This window comes from Pangasianodon hypophthalmus, chromosome 3 (assembly GCF_027358585.1).
Source record: "Pangasianodon hypophthalmus isolate fPanHyp1 chromosome 3, fPanHyp1.pri, whole genome shotgun sequence".
In the NCBI taxonomy this organism is placed as follows: domain Eukaryota; kingdom Metazoa; phylum Chordata; class Actinopteri; order Siluriformes; family Pangasiidae; genus Pangasianodon; species Pangasianodon hypophthalmus.
In genome coordinates, this window is record NC_069712.1 from 24,327,854 (window position 1) to 24,352,948 (window position 25,095).

Sequence of the window (25,095 nt, forward strand, 5' to 3'; positions counted from 1 at the left end):
GATATGTGCCTCAAGTACCTCCAAATACTCTGTTAGTAGGGCTATAATAAAGCCTCATGTTGCAAAAAATTGAAAAAATGATGCAAAAATTATGCATCATGGAAATGTGCAATATCAGCATTTTATTAATTATATATCTAAAGAAATTGCACTATTTGAACACCAGAGGTCCAAATCTATGCATCCCATAAAGGTAAATATATAGAGAGCATGCTGGTCACGTGATCAAGTTCTTTCATGGAGAGCCTGCACTATTAGTTCCAGATAGCCCTATAGGCGCAATGACTGACATGCATTATAGGTTATATGGTTACACAATTATGTTGTAAGAGTTAAGAAGAGCTCTTTACTAGCTTTCAAATGACACCAGCCCGTGTCACTGCGGTCGACAGTGCCCAAGAGAGAGACCACAGAAGTGGACATTTTAGCCGACTTTGGAGCTCTATTTAGAGTTAAAATGACACCTCAGGTGCTGCTACAGAGCTCATTATGTTTCAATCCATCATTTTCTCTGGGTCAGACACTTTGTTTTTTCAATCAAATTTTTTGGGAAAATTGATAAATTTATTTATTTATATTTAAGATATCATGAACCTGTAGTATATTTTGTTTACAATGCTAAACCTGTTTGTAGCAATTTTTGATTTATTTAGTTTTATACTGACAAAAAGGCACATTGTTTTGCATTGTTTATGATTCAGAAATTAAAAAAGTAGTCTTTGGTCATAATTTTTATTCATTCAAAATTTGTTCAGAATGTTCCTAGAATCGAACTGAATTGAATCATGAAGACAGTATTGTGAATTGAATTGAATACTGACTGAAGTGAATCGTTACACCCCTATCTTCTAGTATAAATAACATCATGGTATCTCTTATGTTTATTGTTTAAAGCAAAATCTGTCTGCCTCTGCTGAGATGTGACAAACTGGTTTAGCCACTATACATTTTAGCAGGGCAAATGTAAAAATGCTTTACTGATGACAGAATAAAAATTTGGCAATGATTTTCCCAGTAATATAACCTAAGCCCATAGGTTGCAGGCGCGTCTCCGCTGAGGGTTGAATGAGAGGCGGATGGGGTCGCAGGAGATTTTCAGCATATTTGTATGTACATGAACATAATTTATGAAATATTTAAAAATACTAAAATTGTCTGTTTATTAATAATATTCCATAACCTGTCGTTTAATGTGCGGCTCCACTTAAGCCTGTTTTAAACAAGACTGCAGTGGTGGCGCATCCAACATATTGTCATGTTAATCAAAGTGACCTTTCATTCTGGACATTGGTTGCACACACAGCTGCTATTTAAAATAAAAATAAGCATGTTTCTGCATGACTTTGTGGTTTCTAGCCAGAAACACTACAGTATTTTGGGCCCTTAAGGTGGAGTCACTGGCCGTTATTGCCTTCCTAAGGCAAGAACTCAAGAACGCCCCCCATCCCACTAGAAGAACAGTAATTTTTATGCCTCCACCATTATGTTTTCAGACTGCTTCCAACCATCTGTTCATTCGTTCGAGATTCTCAATAATGTGATATCTTGAACAAGTTGTTGAATGTTTGTAGGATCTACATGGAATTATGATTGTAACCAGTAGATGAACTGATGAGATTTTGGAATTGTTCCAAACAGGGTCAAGGTCACAGCAAGGTCAAATGTCTGGAAAAAAAGTTTTGTTTTTTTTTCAATAACTTTCTTCCTGTTTTTCATACAGAGATGTTACATGTTCCTGTTCAGGAACTCAAAGCCAATTTTCTGGCTATGTATGATTTTTACCATCCATCATTCCATTGGTCTGAGATCCAAATTAGCACTTGATCTAAGATTTTGGAATTGAGCCACATGGAGTCAAGATAACAGCTAGGTCAAATGTATGAAATAGATTTTTCAATAGCTTCTTTTCTGTTTAAAAAAATAATTTAAGGGTATTTCAGGCATACCAATTAGTAACAAGATGGACTAGACTTTTTGCAGGTGGAGACATCCCTGTCAATACCATTGGCATGAGTTCTTTATTACTGGCGAAAATAAATCTGATTGCGGTTTCAGCTTTTTAATATAGGTTTTGACCTTGGAGTGTCTTCTGAGGTCCTGGGAGTAAATGGTGTAGCCATTTATGAAGATATCACTGTACAGAATGGATGTTGCTGCTGTATACTTATAAATGTATTTAATGTTGTGTGTTGTAGCCATCATCTCGATGTGCCACTCCAGGCCTCTCTGCTGCCACATTGGCCTCTCTTGGTGGTACTTCATCCAGACGAGGCAGCGGGGACATGTCCAGTATTGTCATCGAACCAGATGCCTCTCTCAGTGATCTGAGGGTAAGACATGATATGCAATTCTCTTTATTATTGACCGTGTTCATTAGTGTATGTTGCTTGAAAAATTACAAGTGGCCAACACTGTTTTTATGTCTCTGCCACTAAGTGAGGAAGGCATTATGTTTTTGGGTTGTCTGGCCGTCCGTCCAAGATTCTCGTTAGCACAGTATCTCAAGAACATGTGGTTGAATGTATGTAGGATTTATATGGAATTAGATTTTGGTATTGATCCTTTGATATTGATCTTCCTTCCTTCCTGTTTGTCATACACAGTAGTTACTTACTCAGTCACATTCAGGAACCAAGGCCTATTATTGGCTATCTACGATATTTTGCTATCTGTCTATCCGTTTGTCGGTCCGTCTATGTGTCTTTCCTAGATTCTCGATTTTCTTTAGTGCAATATCTCAAGAACGAGTGGTTGAATGAGATTTATATCGAATTATCATTGTAACCAGCAGATGAGCTGATTAGATTTTGGTATTGATCCAAACAGGATCAAGGTCACAGCAAGGTCATATGTCAGAAATAGTTTTTCTTCAATAGCTTCCTTCCTGTTTGTCATCCAAAGATGTTATTTAACTAATAAAATTTTAGACTATTAACTATTAGAATTTTGTTATTAACTCTGATTCATATTTTGGTTGTAAAAGAATTCTCTGTACAGTTGTTGTTATTACTATACAACATGAATTTTTCTACACCAATGTCAGACCTTTATACACAACTCTGAGGGTCACTACTCTTTACATGGATTATCTTAAATGGGCCAGCCTTCCTAAATTTAATCTTTCTTTGTCTTTGGCATTTTATACAGAATACCAAGGTATATACTGGTATTTTCTACTTACTTTAAGCCAAGACAGTTTATTCAGGAATACATGATCTATTATAGTTTTATACACATAATTACAAGCACGGGGACCTGTTAAACCCTTTATTTCAACTTGCCCACTTATCAGAGAGCTGGCACAGTATATAACCATTTTGTACATCTTCTTATCAGCAAAGCAGCAAAATGAGGGTATATTGTCACTATTATTATTAGCATCACTGTCATTATTAGCATTTTTGAAATCGCATGCAAGTGCACCTAGTGGGATTAATCAAACATGAGATGCATCTGTTATACTGAGTACAGTAAAGCTGACTGACAAAAGCTGAGACCACAGTACTTTGAACCAACTCTTTTATGATTTCTTTCAGTAATCTCAGATTAATGTGACTTTACATTTTGTAATTACTTTAAACAAATTATTGTATTTAAAACATGTTTCATAGCCAGTGATGTTTTAGTCATGTTTACACTGACAGTAACATTAAAGCATGCAGAGTCACAAAGTCAGTATCTATTATTAGGCTTACTGAAATCAGAATAGGTGGTTAATGACAATAATTAGAAAAATGTGTAAGACTGGTGACTGCCCCATTGATCTTACTATGCGATCTAAAACTTCCCGGTACCTGTTTTTGCTCTCTAATTAAAGTACCGTCTGTTCTATCAGCAACTCCAGGGAAAGTAGGCATGTGCCATATTCTTCCTTCAGTGCTTTTGCTTTTCACCAATATTCAAACCTTTCAAACCTTCCTCCTCAACAGGACATCTATGATCTAAAGGACCAGATTCAGGATGTAGAGGGGCGATATATGCAGGGTCTTAAAGAGCTGAAGGTAGAAGGGCTTGTTTCCAGTGCCTGCCATCTCTTTCTTCTCTATCTCTCTCTGGCTGCGTGCTTTAACTCGCACCCAAACCTCATTGTTTTTGCCATTATATTGTGTGGAAGTATGAGCCTTGCACGAAACTGGCTAATTCTGACTGAATTTTTCTTTAACAATTCTAGCCTGTATGCTAACTTGTGTTAAGTTAAGAGCTTTAAGACATGGATGCTGCTGAGAGAAGTTATGCTGGAGTATGATGAAGAAGGTTTAACTTCCTGACCTGGCTAGAGCAAGGTTTAGCTCAGAAATTGGTTGGAGATTTGTCATCTGTTTTGTTATTCAGATCTCATTCTGATATATTGTGTAACATAAAATATAACCTAATCATTCTTAAGACACACAGACCATCCAAATTTAAATTTTTTCTTTATAGGTATTACTACTTTGCAACTGCTCATCTTGTGCAATATCACATCCAACAGATGAGAGAAACTAAATAGTGATGTTAAAATATTATAAACTGAAAATAAATCCTCATGTCATTCTCAGTAATATAATTGCTTCGAGAAGTAAGTAATATTAGTTAAATACAATTTGTAACAATTTCGCGTAAAAATAAGGGGAAATCAGTGAAAAATTGTAAATATTTCCACTGTTCATATATTCTATATATATTTATATGTACACTGTACTCTAACCATTACCTCTTAAAACAAAGAGATTAATTGGATAAAATAATACCTTTTTGAAAAACTATTCCATTAAAAAAATAAGGTTATAAAAATGAACATTCACATCCATTCTTATTTACGCTATTTGTTTTAATTATTGCGTAATTATAATGATACCACTTAGCCATTATGGTGTTATTAGTTGTATTTTGTTCTCTGTAGGAATCTCTGTCTGAAGTGGAAGAGAAGTATAAGAAGGCCATGGTATCTAACGCACAACTTGACAACGACAAGGCAAACCTCATCTACCAGGTGGACACACTCAAGGACGTCATTGAGGAACTGGAAGAGCAGATGTCAGAGCTAATCAGGGAAACAGAGGAGAAGTCAAAGGTGTGTGTGTGCGTGTGTGTGTGTATATATATATATATATATATATATATATATATATATATATATATATATATATATATATATATATATACAGTCAGGTCCATAAATATTGGGACAGTGACACAGTTTTGGTAATTTTGCCTCTGTACACCACCACAGTGGATTTGAAATGAAGCAGTCAAGATGTGACTGAAGCGTAGACTTTCAGCTTTAATTCAAGGGGTTTAACAAAAATATTGCATTAACCATTTAGGAATTACAGCCATTTTTTACAGAGTTCCTCCATTTTCTCAGGCTCAAAAGTAATGGGACAAACTAATATAATGATAAATATTAGGATTATTTTTATTACTTGGAGGTAAATCCTTTACAGTCAATGACTACCTGAAGTCTGGACCCCATGGACATCACCAAATGCTGAGTTTCCTCCCTTGAGATGATTTGCCAGGTCTTTACTGCAGCCATCTTCAGTTGCTGCTTGTTTGTGGGTCTTTCTGCCTTCAGATTTGTCTTCAGTAAGTGAAAAGCAGCTCAGTTGGGTTGAGGTCAGGTGACTGACTCGACCATTTAAGAACATTTATTTTTCAAGCTCTTGGGCTGCTTTCACAGTATGTTTTGGGTTGTTATCCATCCATCTGTCCTATCAGTTTTGCAGCATTTGACTGAATCTGAGCAGAAAGTATAGCTCTGTACACTTCCGAATTCATCCTGCTACTTCTATCAACAGTCACATTATCAATAAACCCCAGTGACCCAGTTCCATTGGCAGTCAAACATGCCCATGCCATAACACTGCTTCCACATGTTTGACGGATGATGTGGTATGCTTTGGATCATGAGCCCTTCCTTTCCTTCTCCATACTTTTCTCTTCCCATCATTCTGGTACAAGTTAATCTTGCATCAGAACTGGTCAGGCTTTTTTTAGAGGTTTTTTAGCAAAGTCTAATCTGGCCTTTGTGTTCTTGAGTGTTACCAGCGGTTTGCATCTTGAGGTAAACCGTCTGTATTTACATTCATGAAGGTGGCTCTTGCTTGTAGACTTTGAAAATGATAGGCCTACCTCCTCCAGAGTGTTCCTGACTTGGCTAGATGTTGTGAAGGGGTTGTTCTTCAATAAGAAAAGAATTCTGCAATCATCCACTTTAGTTGTTTTCTGTGGTCTCCCAGGTCTTTTGGTGTTGCTGAGCTCGCCAGTGCATCCCTTCTTTTTAAGAATATACCAAATTGTTGATTTGGCCCTCCTAAAGTTTCTGCTATCTCTCTGATAGGTCTGTTTTGGTTTTTCAGCCTAATGATGGCCTCCTTCACTTGCATCAACACCTCTTTGGACAGCATATTGAGAGTTCCCATGAACAGCTACCAAATGCAAATTCAACACTTGGAATCAGCTCCAGACCTTTTATCTCCTTAATTTATCATGATATAAGGAGGAAACAGGCCACAGCTGGCCATGAAACTGCTTATCAGTCAATTGTCCCATTACTTTTGAGCCTGTGAAAATGGAGGAACTCTGTAAAAAATGGCTGTAATTCCTAAATGGTTAATGCAATATTTTTGTTAAACCCCTTGAATTAAAGCTGAAAGTCTACGCTTCAGTCACATCTTGACTGCTTCATTTCAAATCCACTGTGGTGGTGTACAGAGGCAAAATTACCAAAACTGTGTCACTGTCCCAATATTTATGGACCTGACTGTATATATATATATATATATATATATATATATATATATATATATATATATATATATATATATATATATATATATATATATATCAAACTGTTTACCCTCTAGTGGACTACTAGAATCTTCATTACCCATACTGTAGTACTTCTGTTTGAAATACAGTTTTTATGATGGTGTTGAGAAATTGTTATAAAGGAATTTTAATTTACTTCACATGTAATTTTAAAAAAAAAAATCATGACCCTCAGGAATTAGAGAGGCAAAAGCATACATGTTCAGTCCTGCTGCATAAACAAGAGGAATTAAAAGAGGGAATCCGTCAGCGAGATGAACTTATTGAGGTGAGGTTTCTTCTCAATTCACATTAAACTCAAACTAGTAGAATACATTTAATCACAGATGGTATAAATATTGTAGGTTTTTCTTTTGCAAAACACAAGAGTAACAGAGCTAAGGTCCATATGCAGGCATTTCTCTCTTGTGTCTTCTGTCTTGGTTCTGTCCACTGCTTTTCCCCTTCCATTTCATGGATCTCCATTTGAACAATACTTTTATAGGCAAACCAGAACATTCAATTCAAGGTAGATACACTCACAAAGGAGGTGTTTGACCTACAGGAAACTGTTAACTGGAAGGACAAAAAGATTGCGGTATGAAGATTTGAGAAACGTTAGGACTTTTATAAGCATGGTTTAATGGACTTTCAATGTAGTAATTGGTTGCTTGTTTGTCTGTGTGTATATACACTCACTGCTCACTTTAACAGGAACACCTGTACACCTGCTCATTTATGCAGTTATCCAATCAGCCAATCACGTGGCAGGAGCACAATGCATAAAATCATACAGATACAGGTCAAGAGCTTCAGTTAATGTTCACATCAAACATCAGAATGGGGAAAAATGTGATCTCTGTGACTTTAACTGTGGTATGGTTGTTGGTAACAGAAGGGCTGGTTTGAGTATTTCAGGAACTACTGATCTCCTGGGATTTTAACACACACAACAGTCTTTAGAGTTTACACAGAGTGGCGTGAAAAACAAAAACATCCTGTGAGCAGAGGGTCTGCAGGCTGAAACACCATGTTGAACAGAGAGATCAGAGGAGAATGACCAGACTGGTCTGGGCTGATAGGAAGTCTGTAGTAACTCAAATAAGCACTCTTTACAACTGTGGTGAGCAGAAAAGTATCTCAGAACACACGTCAAACCTCGAGGTGGATGGGCTACAACAGCAGAAGCATCAGGTTCAACTCCTGTCAGCCAAGAACAAGAATCTGAGGCTATCATGGGCACAGACTCACTGAGAGTGGACAGTTGAAGACTGGAAAAAGACAAGGTCATATATTTTTTCTAATCTTCAGCTGTCCAGTGTCAATGAGCCTGTGCCCAAAATAGCCTCAGATTCTTGTTCTTGGCAGGAGAGGAACCCAGTTTAGTCTCCTGCTGCTGTAGCACATCTACCTCAAGCTTTGATGTTTTGTGCATGCTAAGATGCTTTTCTGCTCACCACGTTTGTAAATTATTTAAGTTACTATATCCTTCTTGGCGGCTACAATCTGGCCATTTTCCTCTGACCTCTTTTATCAACAGGACATTTCCACCCACAGAACTGCTCATTCACTGTTTTTTGTTCGTGCCAAACTCTAGAGACTGTTGTGTGTGAAAATCCTAGGAGATCAGCAATTTCTGAAATACTCAAACCAGCCCATCTAGTACCAATATCTGAAAGATATCACACTTTTGCTTCATTCTGATGTTTGATGTGAACATTACCTGAAGCTCTTGACCTGTATCTGCATGATGTTTTACATTGAGCTGCTGCCACGATTGGCTGATTAGATAACAGCATGAATGTGCAGGTGTACAGGTGGTTCTAATAAAGGGGATGGTGTATTAATATTATTAGTCTAATATACACTCACAGTCCACTTTATCAGGAACACCTCTATATCTGAACTGAAGCTCTTGACCTGTATCTGCATGATTTTATGGAATGGGCTGCTGCAAAATAATTAGCTGATTAGATAACTGCATGAATTTGTAGGTGTACAAGTGTTCCTAATAAAGTGGACGATGAGGGTCTATATATTAATCTAATATTGGTGTGCAATCAATATTAGATTAATATATAAAAAAACAAAAGTAACCAGACTGCATGTGTTACTATGCATGCAGATAGTGTTTTGTCTTCATTTTATAATTTCTTTTTATTTTGCATTTACGATATAAAAATATTATTAAATAAACCTTATTTTTTGGTTTAAAAACACTACACAATTAATCACCAATCAGTATTTTTTTTTTTTTTGTAAAACCAAACGGTGCACAAACAAAAAAAATTCATGTGATTATATCACATCAAGACAAATTTTATCATTATATTGACTGAGTGGTACAGTTTTCTAATAAGCATGTACACAGCACAAAATATACCGTCAGAATGTTAATCTCATGATATTAAAACAGCCTTAAAAAATTTCAGTGTTTTTTGGTCTATGTAGGAGGCAATTTGAGTTCTGCAATGACAATGTTTATTACTGGAAAATCTACTGGAAATTGAATATGGACGGCTATTAAAGAATAATTTGCATCTGTCGTAACTGGATATAGACCGTGTAGGGAAATTAGAGCCTTTTATTTATAATTTGCAAGGAAATACTTACATTGAAACATTTATGGTGAGGCTTAGGTAAACAGAGAACGTTATGCAATATTATGAGGGACAAAATGTACAAAAAACGCAAGAGGATAAAGCATATCAATTGACATAAACATATCTGTGGTGGCCTGGGAAAACCCTTCACAAGTCAAATTTTGTCTATTATATACATTGTGGTGAAAATATTACCTTCTAAAGACAAATATCAAGTTAAACTCACAGAGACACAGCTGACTCCAGAGTAATATGTTTATTCTTGTCACAGCCAGGGAAAAGAACTCCATTGTAATTGATTACAAAAAATTTCATGCTTTTTTTGTCAAATAAACATAGATTTAACATGAATTTTCATAAATGACTATATAAATAGCAAGGAAGGAAGTACATATATAGTAAGAAATCTAACGTAACACGAAGAACATTTAGTTTCCAGTCCTATCCCATCCATCATATTAGATAAGAGGACATGACTGCAACTTCATTTACCTTTGGTGCAGGTGTGTTAAATCTGTCCGGTTAGATTAGGACTCCCTCTCCCTCTGTGCTTTGAATCAGGCCTTCAAGGACATCTTCCTACATCCTCACACACACAAGCCTAAATAATAAGAAGCAGATGAGCTAAACTTCTGGTTACCAACATATAGTGGCTATAAAAAGCCTACACACCCCTGTTAAAATGCAGGTTTTTGTGATATAAAAAAATGAAACCAAGCTAAATAATGTCAGAACTTTTTCCACCCTCAGTGTGAAATTACAACATATAAAAATTAAGTGAAAAGCAATCATACTCTGGAGTAAAAATACTCTGGAGAAGGTAGGCTTATCATTGTCAAAATCTACAATCAAGAGATGCCTTCATGAATGTAAATACAGATGGTTTACAACAAGGTGCAAACCACTGGTAACATTCAAGTACAGGAAAGCTAGATTAGACTTTGCCAGAAAACATCTAAAAAAGCCTCCCATGTTTTGGAATAAGATTCTTTGGACTGATGAAACCAAGATTAACTTGTACCAGAATGATGGGAAGAGAAAAGTATGGCGAAAGAAAGACAGCTCATGATCCAAAGTATAGCGCATCATGTGTCAAACGTGGTAGAGGAAGTGTTATGGCATGGGCATGTATGGCTGCCAGTGGAACGGGCTCACTGGTGTTTATTGATGATGTGACTGCTGACAGAAGTAGCAAGGTGAATTCTAAGGTGTATAGGGCTATACTCTCTGCTCACATTCAGCCAAATACTACAAAACTGATAGGACGCCGCTTCACAGTGCAGGTGGATAATAACCCTAAACATACTGCGAGAACAACTCAAGACTTTTTGAAGGCAAAGAAATGGAATATTCTTCAATGGCCAAGTCAGTCGCCTGATCGCAACCCAATAGAGCATGCTTTTCACTTACTGAAGACAAGACTGAAGGCAGAAAGACCCACAAACAAGCAGCAACTGAAGGTGGCTGCAGTGAAGGCCTGGCAAAGCATCTCCAGGGAGGAAACTCAGAATTTGAGTTTTGAAAACATGGGCTCCAGACTTCAGGCAGTGATTGACTGTGAAGGATTTTCATCCAAGTATTAAAATTATGGTTATATTTACAATTATGTCACTTTGTCCAAATACCTTTGAGCCCCTGAAAATGGAGGTACTTTGTTGAAAATGGCTGTAATTCCTAAATGGTAAATGCCATATTTTTGTGGAACCTCTTACAATAAAGCTGAAAGTCTACACTTCGATCACATTTGATTGTTTTATTTCAAATCCATAGTGGTGGTGTATAAAAGCAAAATCACAAAAACTCATTGTCATTGTCCAAATACTTCCGGACCTGACTGTATCTGGAGTAGGGTAGGATGGCTACACGGAAGCCCTTTCTCACAAAAAACATATAAGCCCAACATATACACCAAACCATGTGGCAAAATGTGTTGAGACCAAAGGTTCCAAAAGGTATAATCAAGGTATAATCAAAAGGTATGATAATTATATAATTCCAAAAGGTATGTTTGGCCCAAAAAAAAAAAAAAAAGCACATCAACAAAAGAACAGCATACCCACGGTGACAGCATGAACAGCAGGTTTTATTAAGCTGGAGGGAATCATGAATAGCTACAAATACCATCTAATTTTAGTGCAAAACATTCAGGTGTCTGCTAGTAAGCTGAAGATGAAAAGGAATTTCACCTTTCAGTATGACAGTGGCCCAAAGCATGTGTCCAAATCAACAAAGGAATGGCTTAACCAAAAGATGATTAGTGTTTTTGAATGGTCTAGCCAGAGCCCAGAACTGAATCCAACTAAAAATCTGTGAGGTGACCTGAAGCAGGCTGTGCACAAGATGCCCTCATAATTTGATGGATCTAGAATGTTTTTAGAAGAAAGAGTGGGAAAATATTGCCAAGTCAAGATGTGCCATGCTGATAGACTCTTACCCAAAAAGACTGAGTGGTGTAATAAAATCAAAAGGTGCTTCCACAAAGTATTAGTTTAGGGGTGTGCACAATTATGCAAGTAGGTTATTGTAAATTTTCTCTTTTTCTTTCTTTAACCTAAAAGGCTTCTCATTGTTTTTCACTTTATTTGTATACTTTGCAATTGCACATTAAAGGTGGGAAAAGATCTGCTATAATTTATCTTGGTGTCATTCTTTTACTTAACAAAACCTGCCATTTTAACAGGGGTGTGTAGACTGTTTATATTAATTGTAAATGTGTGACTGCATACCTGCATATCTGCACTGCCTGCCGTGTTCCTTATCTGGGAGGAAGCGCAGAACAAGACGAGGAAAACAAGGACTCCTTGCTGTTAAGCCTAAGCTTCTCTTGGCATCTAAGTTGGAGTTCCAGCCTTGCTTGGACTTCCATGCATATGAGACAGATTTCAACCACTTTATCAGCTCACTAGAACCAGTGCATTCTCAAAATAGACCTATTGTTCCAAACTTTTCACCTTGGTGTTTGCACCATCGCCATTCGCTGTGTTGGGCCTCACAGCCAATCGAAGACTTGCTGCAGATTAGGATGACTTTGATCAAAGCCAGATTGATGGTGAACGAGATGTTTATTCTTACTGACTTTTTGGCACTGAAACTTGGCTTACTGCTGGGGATTTAAGCCTGTTTTCTGAACTGGTACCTGATTCTGAACCTGAACCTGGTTTCTGATTGTAAATATTCTAATTCTCCTTGTACCTCGGGTCGGGGTAGAGGTCTGGCTTCTATATTTAAACAAAATTTTTGTTGCCGGTCTTTAACAACTGATGCCTACTGTTGTTTTGAACTTCAGTTGCTTGTACTGGAACTGGACCACCCATCACAGTGATATATCGACCACCTAAATTTCACAATTTTATTAATGAATTTTCAGAATTTAGGGGGAGTTTTTACTAATTTTGATGGACGCTAATTTTTGGGGATTTTAATATCCATGTCTGTTGTCCATCAAATTCTTTAGCTAAAGAATTTATGAGAACTGGTGAGAAAGCTTATGAGAAAGCTCCCAGTCACATAGAACGACATACTCTTGATTGTATATTATCCCATGAATTCCCCTGAAGTTTAAACATTATAAACTTAAATCTGAGCCCTGGCTAAATGACACAACTCATGTTCTCAAACAGGTCTGTAGAAGAGCTGAAAGAAAATGGAAAAAAAGATAAGCTTCAGGTCTCTTATGAAATCTTAAGGGACACCTTAAGTCAATTTCAGAGAGCTGTGAGAGTCACTAAGTCTAAGTATTTTTCTGATCTCATTGAAAAAATTGTCACAGTCCTAAAATACTTTTCACTACTATAAATCTTGTTGTAAATCCTTCTGTTAGTGTTTACCCAGCTGAGTCTTTATTTGAGTGTGAAAGTTCCCTCTGTGCCAGTGTTTTGAGCCAATTTCTCTTTCTCTCTTACAAGAAATTGTGGGTCAGCTAAAGCCTACTGGTTTTCCCCTTGATGTTTGCAAAATTACTTCTGAACAAACCACAGAAGTTCTGGAACAATGATGAGCTCCCCTTAATAACTGAATATTCTTGAGACAAATGTGAGGCCTCTGTTCAGCAATTTAAGCTGGGCTGAAATTGGGTCATGTAACAGGACATTGATCACAAGCACACCAGCAAATTTACATGTGAATGGCTAAAGAAGAAAAAAAAAGTCAAGGTGTTGGAATGTCCAAGTCAAAGTACAGATCTCAACCCCATCAAGATGCTGTCGTGGGATCTTAAGAGAGCTGTGCATAAATGAATGCCATCAAACATCAATGTACTGAAGCAATGATGTAAAGAAATAAAATTTCTCCAAAAGGATGTGATAGACTAATAAACTCCTACAGAAAATGTTTCCTTCAAGTTATTGTTGCTAAAAGTGGTTCTACATATTACTGAATTATAGGGTGTACTTATTTTTCCCCAACTGGTTTCTGAACGTTGGTGTACGTTTTGGAAAAAATGACTACATACTGAAATTTGTTGTTTTTTTCTTTTGTCACTTGAAGTTATTTGTTTTTGTACAGACATTGGTGAGGACCACACAATTGATATTTAGGTCCTGATTTAAAAAAAAACAAACATAGAATTGAAGGAGGGTGTACTTTCTGTTTCCCAGATTTTCTGGCTGATGTATCCAGCAGTTTGATCAAAGTGTTACATTCACTGTGTGAGGAATCGACTCTTGACCTTGGAAAAGACCTTGGTGTGATTATCGACTGTAGTCTTTCTTTTGAAGCTCATGTAGATAATATCACTAGGATTGCTTTCTTTCATCTCAGTAATATTGCTAAAATAAGAAATATATTGTCACTACATGATGCAGAAAAATTAGTTCATGCTTTTGTTACCTCTAGGTTGGATTATTGTAATGCCTTACTGTCTGGATGCTCCAGTAGATGCATAAACAAGCTCCAGTTAGTCCGGAATGCAGCAGCAAGAATCCTTACTAGAATCAGAAGATATGACCACATCACCCCTATCTTATCCACACTGCATTGGCTCCCAATCAAATTTTGTATTGATTATAAAATACTACTATTGACCTATAAAGCACTAAATGGTCTTGCGCCACAGTACCTGAGTGAACTTTTGGTCTTTTATGATTCGCCACGCCTACTCAGGTCAAAAGGTGCAGGCTATTTGTTGGTACCTCGAATAGTGAGGGATACAACTAGGGGTAGAGCTTTCTCTTACAAAGCCCCACAGTTATGGAACAGCCTTCCACTTAGTGTTCGGGGCTCAGACACAGACTCAGTGTTTAAGTCTAGGCTGAAAACATATTTGTTTAGTCAAGCCTTTAGTGAATAGTTTTTCTTAGGTAAAGTAGCAGGTCTGGAGGGTTCACAGGCATAGAGTGTTGTGGTGAACTGGGATGTTTGGATGCTGTTGCCCCCCCCCACACTCTCACGTATTCACTCAGGTTTCTCGACGGTGGAGTTGGCTGGCTGCCTTATGTCCCAGGGTGCCCTCATGTCTTGGGACTGCGATTGCTGTAGTGGCTTTGGGGCTGCGGTTGCCACGAGCACCTTCATACTCAGGACTCCATCAGTGGACAGTGGATAGATTTTAACTAACCGGACTTCTTGCAAAAACTGTGATGAATTTATTGGTTGCACAATTGCACTATTTGTCCATATAGTACACAATAATAGAAGGGATTTATTTATAATTGCACTATCCGTTGCGCCCAGATGAGGATGGGTTCCCTTTTGAGCCTAGTTCCTCTCAAGGTTTCTTCCTCATATCATCTCAGGGAGTTTTTCCTTGCCACCGTCGCCTCTGGCTTGCTCATTAGGGAAAAATTCACATATTTACAATATATCTTTTTTTGTGAATCCATTTATTTCTGTAAAGCTGCTTTGTGACAATGTCCATTGTTAAAAGCACTATACAAATAAAATTGAATTGAATTGAAATCGCACATGATGTGGCAAAGTATGTAATCAGCAGAAAAAAAAATTTTTGGCCAGATTTTTTGACTGCTTGTTATAATTCAGCCACAGTGACATCCGATGGGTTTTCTCAGACCAGCACACACACACATGAGTAAAGGTGACCAGAGTGGATTAAAAACATTTGTATATTTCTCTTAAACCTCAGCTTTTCTCTCACTCTGCTTTTAGCCGGTTTAGCTGTAATGATATTTGAATAAGCATGTGTCATTATTTTGTTCATGCCACTTTTCTATGCTTGCTGCTATGTATTCTTTGCATGTTAATCATGTAGTCTGTGCATGTTGACCATTATGTCTTGTCTGCATCAATGTGGCCTGTCCTTCTCTACTTTTTCTCCTCATGGCTCTTCTCTTCTTTCCTGCCTTGCTGTTGGCCAGGCCTTAGAGAGGCAGAAAGAGTACTTTGATTGCATTAGGAATGAGAGGGATGAGCTCAGAGATGAGCTGGCTGACCTCAAGGGGAAATCCAAAACAGTAGAGGTATGTCAGTGCTGAAGACCAAGAAATGTAGCAAAGGACAAAAGATTTCTTAATGATGGGTTTTGTACATTATAAATGGTCCCCCTTGAATTATAATTAATGTGTAAGTATAGTTTAATTTTAAATGAACTTTTTGCCATTAATCTGCACACCATAACCCATAATGACAAAGCGAAAACAAAGTTTTAGAAATGTTTGCAAAATAATTAAAAATCAAAAGCTCTTTTAGATTTCTCCTTTATCATTTATACTTGTAATTTATTTTATTCAACAAGGCTCTGGCAGGTTGTGGACTGTATAGTTTGAGGCTGCATTCATCCTTCCCTCAGTTCTGACAAATCTCCCTGTCCCTGCCACTGAGAAGCACCCCCATACCAAGATGCCTGCACCACCCAGCTTCACCATAGGTGTGGTATTACCAGTTGATGAAATATCCCTGGTTTTGCCAGATATAATTCTTGAAGTTCAGCCCAAAAAGTTCAAATTTTGTCTCATGAGACTAGAGAATATTTTTTCTTATGCTCTCAAAGTCCTTTAAATACCTGCCATATACTTTTTATTCAGGAGTGGCTTTACGTCTAGCTACTCTAACGAGGCCTGATTAATGGAGTATTTCTGAGGTGGCTGTCTTTCTGGCACGTTCTCCCATCTCTGCAAAGGACTTCTGAAGCTCGATTAGAGTGTTCATTGTTTTTTTTTGGTCACCTCCATGACTAAGGCCGTTCTAGTCTGATTATTGACTTTGGTCAGACGTTGCCTCACTCTAAAAAGAGTCCTGGTGGTTCCAAACTTATTTCATTTCATAATGATAGAGCCCACTATGTTCCTGGGCACATTCAAAGCTTTAGAAATGATTTTGCCCAGATCTGTGTCTCAACACTGCACTGTGAATTGTGGGACAGGTTTGCTCATTGCACCTGCACTCAGTTTGGAGTGCCTTTAGCTAAGGGTCTGAATATCTGTATATTTAGAGAGATTTTTAAATTTTGCAAACATTTCTAAAAACATGTTTTCACTTGACAATTATGGATTATTTTGTTTAGATTAATGGGGAAATTAGTCAACTTAATCCATTTTAAATTAAATATATAATACAATAAAATGCACAAAAACTGAAGGGGTTGGTAAATGTACTTTAACTGACATGTACTAAAGAAAAAATGCTCAACATGTGTGCAGTTGCCACAGACAAGATTTTAACTTGTTTCCCTATAAAAGAACAAAAAGCCAATTTAATCCAAAAAATGAGAAAATGATTATTTATATAATACAGTAAAAATTAATTAATGCCATTCCTTTTTTTTTTTGGCAGTAGTGCTTCATCAGACACACATGGCTGCACGAAAAAAATTCTTCCGTCTAAAAGAGTAGTCACATCCCCATCCAAATTGTAGAAATTTCAGGTTTCATTTACAATTATTTAAGAAATCATGAAAGTGTCCTACAATAACGTTTTTTAAACAGATTTCTCTGCTTTTAGGCTTCCATCATACAGTGCCATAAAGTATTTGCCCCTCCTGATTTAATCTATTTTTGCACATTTTTTGAGCTAAATGGTTTCAGATCTTTATACAAAATGTAATATAAAACAGGGAGAACATAAGAAACACAAAATTTAGCACCTTTACCACCCATGTGAAAAAGCAATTGCTCCTCTAAACTTAATAACTGGTTGTGCCACCTTTAGCAGCCACAACTGAAAGATCTTCCAGTCTTTCACATTGTGGTGAACTCCGTGAACTCTTCTTTGCAGAATTGTTTTAATTCGGTCACACTGGAGGGCATTCAAGCATGAACTGCCCTACCACATGAAAGCATGGGCATTCAAACATGAAAGGTCCTAACACAGCACCTCAGTGGGGTTCAAGTCAGGACTAGGCCACTCCAAAACCTACTTTTGAGCCATTCAGAGGTGGACTTGCTCTTGTGCTTCAGTTCATTGTCTTGCTGCATAACCCAAATGCACATGTACTTCAGATTGATGACTGGACATTCTCCTTCAGGATTTTCTGGTAAAGAGATTTTTGGTTGTCAGTTATGGAAAGTCACCTAGGTTCTGAAGCAGCAAAGCATCCCCACGCCATCACACTTCCACCACCATGAAAAGGTTCTGTTTATTTGATGTTTAGATTCAACTGGGCTGGCAGGAATCAAACCTGGTGGTGTCTAGTCTAACTGAACCCAGATGAACCCAATTATTAACCCAACCCAAAGTAAATTTGGTTAAATGGTTGATTGAGTAACTAAGCGGCAGTTACTTGTTCACACAGGGCCAGCTGGTGTTGAATAACTTTTTTTCCTTCAATAAATGAAATGATCATTTAAAAACTGTATTTTGTGTGTACTCAGGTTGTCTTTTTCTTATATTAAATTTTGTGTGAAGATCTGAAACAATTAAGTGTGACAAATATGCAAAAATAAAGAATTTGGGAAGGGGCAATTACTTTTTCACAGCATTGTAAGTATATTTGAAGTAAATGGTTTTTTGTTTATTTCTCTGTACAGGGAAATATGTTGAAATTCCTGTCCATGGTAATTGCACATACACTGCAGATGTGGTAGATACAGGTATGGAGGTTAGGTTGGGGGGAAAAAAAAACCCAAAGTATTAATTTAAAGGTTTTCATTTGTATATTCATTTGCAGCTAGGATGTAAACACAAATATTACCCCCAAACAGTGTGCTCATTTATTGTAATCCATTTTTCATTTAACATTTGAATTTTAAGAATAAGTTCATAAATAAATACAGCTGATTGATTTGTTGGTGTTAACATGGGCTCTTTGTGTTTTTTAAAGCGTGGGCTCTTGTATTTCCTAACAGGCTTGTAGCATAATGATGCTCTCTTTTATGATATATAATCTTTAGTGCTGCATATATTCAGTGTTTGGAAAGCATTAAATCTCACTTCATTACCCTGCTCCCCACAGAAACATGGGCTGGTTATCATTCCTGAGGGCACACCCAATGGGGATGTCAGTCATGAATCCCCAACCTCAGTGATCACTCTTGTCACCCAGGAAGCTGCTCAAATGCTGGAGTCAGCTGGAGATGGACCTCTGGGTATGAAAACAGATTGAGCCAAAAAAAAAAACTTGTGATTGTGTTAGACATCCTTTGAGATTGAAGTTATTACATAGGTGTGGCAAGCACTGTAATAAAGTATTAAGTTTGGTATGTTTTTTAAAATTATTTTATTATTTTGTGTAAAGAACATAATTAGAAATTCACGTAAGTATTGTGGTGCAGGAGACAATAAACACATTGTTTTAAGGGGACAAATACTATGCCATAGTTGTAAAGACCATTCTTTTTTCACATCAGATATTCGACTACGAAAGCTTGCTGAGGAAAAAGACGAACTCTTGTCACAAGTATGAATACTATTATTATAACATCTAAATTGTTTAATAGAAGGATTGAGAATAAAAGAATGAGTACATTACTACTGTCTCTTTGCAGTCCAATACATATTAATTATTATTAAGTTAATCAGCATAAGCATATATTTGCCCAGAAGAGGGTATTTGTTGAAGTTGTTCTGCTTTTGCATCTCACAGATCAGGAAACTAAAAACGCAGCTACAGGAGGAGAGACAGAAACATTCTAAGATGGAAAGTGTTTACTCAGATGGAGAACGTCTAGAAAACGGCACTGACTTGAACTTAATTGAAATGCAGAGTAAGTTCACATTTATATATATATATTTATATATATATATATATATATATATATATATATACACACAGTCAGGTCCATAAATATTGGGACAGTAACACAGTTTTGGTAATTTTGCCTCTGTACACCACCACAGTGGATTTGAAATGAAGCAGTCAAGATGTGACTGAAGCGTAGACTTTCAGCTTTAATTCAAGGGGTTTAACAAAAATATTGCATTAACCGTTTAGGAATTACAGCCATTTTTTACAGAGTTCCTCCATTTCACAGGCTCAAAAGTAATGGGACAAACTAATATAATCATAAATATTAGGATTATTTTTATTACTTGGAGGTAAATCCTTTGCAGTCAATGACTACCTGAAGTCTGGACCCCATGGACATCACCAAATGCTGAGTTTCCTCCCTTGAGATGATTTGCCAGGTCTTTACTGCAGCCATCTTCAGTTGCTGCTTGTTTATGGGTCATTCTGCCTTCAGATTTGTCTTCAGTAAGTGAAAAGCAGCTCAGTTGGGTTGAGGTCAGGCGACTGACTTGGCCATTTAAGAACATTTAATTTCCAAGCTCTTGGGCTGCTTTCACAGTACGTTTTGGGTTGTTATCCATCTGTACTGTGAAGCTTTGCTCAGTTTTGCAGCATTTGACTGAATCTGAGCAGAAAGTATAGCTCTGTACACTTCAGAATTCATCCTGCTACTTCTATCAACAGTCACATTATCAATAAACCCCAGTGACCCAGTTCCATTGGCAGCCAAACATGCCCGTGTTATAACGCCGCCTCCACATGTTTGTCAGATGATGTGGTATGCTTTGGATCATGAGTCCTCCCTTTCCTTCTCAATACTTTTCTCTTCCCATCATTCTGGTACAAGTTAATCTTGCATCAGAACTGGTCAGTCTAATCTGGCCTTTGTGTTCTTGAGTGTTACCAGAGGTTTGCATCTTGAGGTAAACCGTCTGTATTTACATTCATGAAGGTGGCTCTTGATAGTAGACTTTGACAATGGTAGGCCTGCCTCCTCCTGACTTGGCTAGATGTTGTGAAAGGGTTGTTCTTCAATAAGAAAAGAATTCTGCAATCGTCCACTTTAGTTGTTTTCTGTGGTCTCCCAGGCCTTTTGGTGTTGCTGAGCTCGCCAGTGCATTCCTCCTTTTTAAGAATGTACCAAATTGCTGATTTGGCCCTCCTAAAGTTTCTGCTATCTCTCTGATAGGTCTGTTTTGGTTTTTCAGCCTAATGATGGCCTCCTTCACTTGCATCAACACCTCTTTGGACGGCATATTGAGAGTTCCCATGAACAGCTACCAAATGCAAATTCAACACTTGGAATCAGCTCCAGACCTTTTATCTCCTTAATTTATCATGATATAAGGAGGAAACAGGCCACAGCTGGCCATGAAACTGCTTATCAGTCAGTTGTCCCGTTACTTTTGAGCCTGTGAAAATGGAGGGACTCTGTAAAAAATGGCTGTAATTCCTAAACGGTTAATGCAGTATTTTTCTTGAAGACGTTGAATTAAAGCTGAAAGTCTACACTTCAGTCACATCTTGATTGCTTCATTTCAAATCCATTGTGGTGGTGTACAGAGGCAAAATTACCAAAACTGTGTCACTGTCCCAATATTTATGGACCTGACTGTGTATGTGTGTGTATATGTATGTATGTATGTATATATATATATATATATATATATATATATATATATTCCTATTTCCATGAGGAAAAGGCAAAAACTTTGTTTTTATGCATAAATCTACATTGATTTATTGGTGTGAACACGAGTTGCTGAAAGCAGGAATCTATGCAATACTAATAATAGTGTTGGCATAATCAATATTTTAGTTTTTCCGGAGTTTCTCAATCAAGATCGATGTTTATCCAAAGACCTGTCACCCATTCACGGTGCTTACAAGGCTTCACCCCTCCCCCACCTCATCTGCTCAGAGCACATCTCAGTTTTGCTAATCCCAGCGTACAGACCACTCCTGAAACGTGGCAAACCGGTTCTGAAACAGGTGAGAACCTGGTCTGAGGGAGCCATCTCAGTACTTCAGGACTGCTTTGAACACACAGACCTTAATATCTTCAGAGAGACTGCTACATACCCCAACACCCCAATACACAGCATCACTGACTGGCTACATCAGCAAGTGCATAGATGATGTGATCTGCTTCAAGACCGTCACCACATGTGCAAACAAGAAACGATGGATGACTGCTGAAGTGAGCTCGCTGCCTAAAACCCGAGACACTGCCTTCAGGTCTGACGACAAGGCAGCCCTCCGCACAGCAAGGGCCAATCTGTCCCAGGCTAACAAAGATGCAAAGCGCAGCTACGCAGAAAGAATCCACAGTCTCATACTAAATACCACCGACAGAAAGCGCATGTGGCAAAGCATTCAGGTCATCACAGACTACAAAGCTACACCACTTGTCTGTGATGGTGATGCCTCACTCCCAGATGCACTGAACGATGTCTATGCACAGATCAAAGCACAGAACGACATTCCACTTGCGAAGACCACCCCAACTCCCACCGGCCAAGTACTTTGACTGTCTGCAGTAGACATCAGGAAAACTCTGTCCAGAGTTAACCCACAGGAAGCTGCAGGTCCTGACAATATACTTGGCCGGGTGCTCACGGAATGTGCTGATCAGCTTGTAGGTGTCCTCACAGATATTTTCAACATTTCCATGAGTCAAGTAGTAGTCCCTGTGTGCTTCAAGACAACCACCATCGTTGCTGTCGAAAGAAATCATCTGTGTCCTGCCTGAATGACTACTGGCCCGTTGCACTCACACCCATCATTTATGAAGTGCTTTGAGCGGCTAGTCATGAAACACATAAAGAGCAGTCTTCCCACCACACTGGACCCATTTCAGTATGCCTACTGTCCCAACTGCTCTCATATCTGCTACCATCCACCTTTCTCCGACCCATCTGGACAAAAAGGACGACTATGTAAGGATGCTGTTCATAGACTTCAGCTCTTCATTCAACATAATCATCCCACAGAAACTGATAACAAAGCTGAGCCTGCTGGGTTTGAATACCTCCCTCTGTAACTGGATTCTGGACTTTTTGACTGAGAAACCCCAGTCTGCCAAATTGGCAACTCCACCTCCAGCACCGCCACACTGAACACCGGCACTCTCAAGGTCTGTGTGCTCAGTCCACTGCTGTGTACCCTGCTGACTCTTGACTGTACTGCAAAGTCCAGTTCAAAACACATCAAATTTGCTGATGACACTACAGTTGTGGGCCTCATCAGCAGCAATGATGAGTCAGCGTACAGAGAGGAGGTGAACCAGCTCGCAGAATGGTGTAGAGACAATAATCTATCTCTTAATGTTGATGAGACTAAAGAGATGATTGTTGATTTCAGGAGGACCCGAGTAGACCACTCACCACTGCACGTCAACAGAACAACTGTGGAAAGCCACCAGTATTACGGACAACCCCTCTCATGGATTTTTACCCTCCTGGCATCTGGCAGAAGGTACAGGATCATTCGTGCCACCACTCACCGACTCTGCAACAGTTTCTTCCCTGAGGCAGTCAGATTACTCAACACCCTGCTGCCTCCCAACACTCACCTCGACTAGTCAAACACCTAACCCAGTATGACTCAAGAACATTGCACACCTGCACCTTACAAAGCTGCATCAGTCACTTTTATTATGGAACTTGTTTTTGCTGACAATACTGCTGCTATACCTATTGCTGCTACACTACAAAATAGTTTACAGTTTACTGCCCATGTTCTGTGTATTTATTGTCCTGCGTATTTACTGTCCTGTGAGTCTAGTGATCTGTGTTGCATCATGGTCCTGGAGAAACGACATTTCGTTCTGATGTATACTAACTATGACAAGAAGAATGACAATAAAAAACCATTCGACTTGACTTGACCTAGTATGCTGACAACTGCACCTATTTCAGAGCTTTCCAGATTGCCAAGAGTGCATACCTTTTTGTCCAGAAGTAACTAAATCAGTGTAGGTCAAACTTTTAAGGCATACTATCATTGAAAATGTGAATATAATATTTATACATTCAAGGGAAGACTTTGAAAAGAGTTGAATGGGTAAAAGTAAATTATTGGGACCATATGTAATATATCGTACTGATCTTCTGTCTATTTGGCCATCATCCACTGAGCTTGGTAGTCTTGATAGCAGAAATGGGTCATTATTTATGTCGTTCTGGGTGCTGTACTTCCAAGCAAGTTCATTTAAACTAATTTTTCACTAATTATAAATGTAAGTCAGAGGTCTATGAAAAGTGTTCTGAAACAGCATAGCAGATATAAACGGCATACCACAGAAAGTTTTCAAACAGAACGTAAAGTATCTCCTTGAAGTTGATTTATGGTTGCATATTCATGTTTAACAAAAGTCTGTATGTCTGAAGTTCAAACCCTGGGACTGCCAAGTTGCTACTGCTGGGCTCTTAAGCAAGGCTCTTAATTCTCTCAGCTGGAGAGAGTGCCGTAATCATGGCTGACCCTGCGCTCTAATCCCAGCCTCCTTACAAGCTGGGATATGCAAAGAAAAGAATTTCACATTCCCAAGTGGTACAACAGAAAAGCCTTGTCGTCCTGAGATCGTGAGGAATCCAGATGAAGCCACAGCCATCCTTGGCCGGAGGTCCAAAGAGAAAAATTGGCCATGCTCTCAGGGAGGGAGGGGTGCCATACTCTACTCTCTCCCCTGTCAATGACAGCAACACTAGCCAACCATGGGTGTCTGTGAGCTCCTGAATGTGGAAGTGGGTAGATAGCGCTTTCCTCCAAGTGTGTTATGACGCCCCCTGACATTGCATGAGCAGCAATTCGAAAAGATGTGGTCAGCTGGCTTCATGTGGAAGCATGTGATGACTTTGCCCTCCCTGGTTGGTTGCTGTCTTGTGATGGGGAGAAGTAACTGCACGGTGGGAATTGGCCATGACTAAATTTAAGGAGAAAATTGGTGGAAAATCCAAAAAAGAGAAAAGACTTTCACTGTTTGTATATGTGAAAAGAAAAAACAACCATCTTGTGTATGTGGAAAATCTTTTTTTTCTTCTAATTAAAACCCATGTTTTTTTATCCTTTGTAGGAGATGCCAACCGACAAATTAGTGAATATAAATTCAAGCTTTCAAAGGCAGAGCAAGAAATGGGTACAATGGAACAAAATGTAAGTTTCTAAAATTTTAAATATAATTGAAGTTTATTGGGTATGTATTCTGGTTAAGAACAAAAGCATTTAAAGTATTTAAACATATAGTCTGTGGCTACCTTCATAGTAATATATGACTGCATTTAAACCTTTGTTATAAATACATGCATACATACACACATACACAAATGCAATTTATAAAACTTAAAACTGTAACTTACAACTGAAGCACTGAGCCTGAGCTTTTTTCGATGAAAGATGTTTTTGTTTAGATGAAAAATCTAGTGAGTAACACGCAGGTCCATTCTATTCGAATTTACTTGGCTTGTAGAGTAGCTGTCTTTATATAAATACACACAACATGGATGCATGTTATGGAGGCCTATAGGGTAAAGCTGGGTTGTCATCTTTTGATCTTAATGATGGTTTAATAAACATCGTATC

General features: G+C 38.1%; 1 protein-coding gene across 24 annotated transcripts in view; it reads left to right on the top strand.

Moving 5' to 3' along the window:
• The window catches only part of lrrfip2 (leucine rich repeat (in FLII) interacting protein 2), a 113,928-nt gene that overhangs the window by 82,331 nt on the left and 6,502 nt on the right, over window positions 1–25,095 (top strand). For 12 of the 24 annotated variants that reach the window (XM_026936128.3, XM_053232582.1, XM_026936136.3 and 9 more), the window contains 10 exons: window positions 2,196–2,330; window positions 3,930–4,001; window positions 4,883–5,053; window positions 6,989–7,081; window positions 7,298–7,390; window positions 15,707–15,808; window positions 18,739–18,871; window positions 19,133–19,182; window positions 19,369–19,489; window positions 24,590–24,669. In XM_026936128.3, coding sequence (XP_026791929.1) covers window positions 2,196–2,330; window positions 3,930–4,001; window positions 4,883–5,053; window positions 6,989–7,081; window positions 7,298–7,390; window positions 15,707–15,808; window positions 18,739–18,871; window positions 19,133–19,182; window positions 19,369–19,489; window positions 24,590–24,669 — 1,050 coding nt within the window. Of the gene's footprint in view, window positions 1–2,195; window positions 2,331–3,929; window positions 4,002–4,882; window positions 5,054–6,988; window positions 7,082–7,297; window positions 7,391–15,706; window positions 15,809–18,313; window positions 18,341–18,738; window positions 18,872–19,132; window positions 19,183–19,368; window positions 19,490–24,589; window positions 24,670–25,095 lie in introns of all 24 variants that reach the window. The other 12 variants (XM_026936162.3, XM_034302986.2, XM_026936201.3 and 9 more) reach the window with 7 other exon arrangements.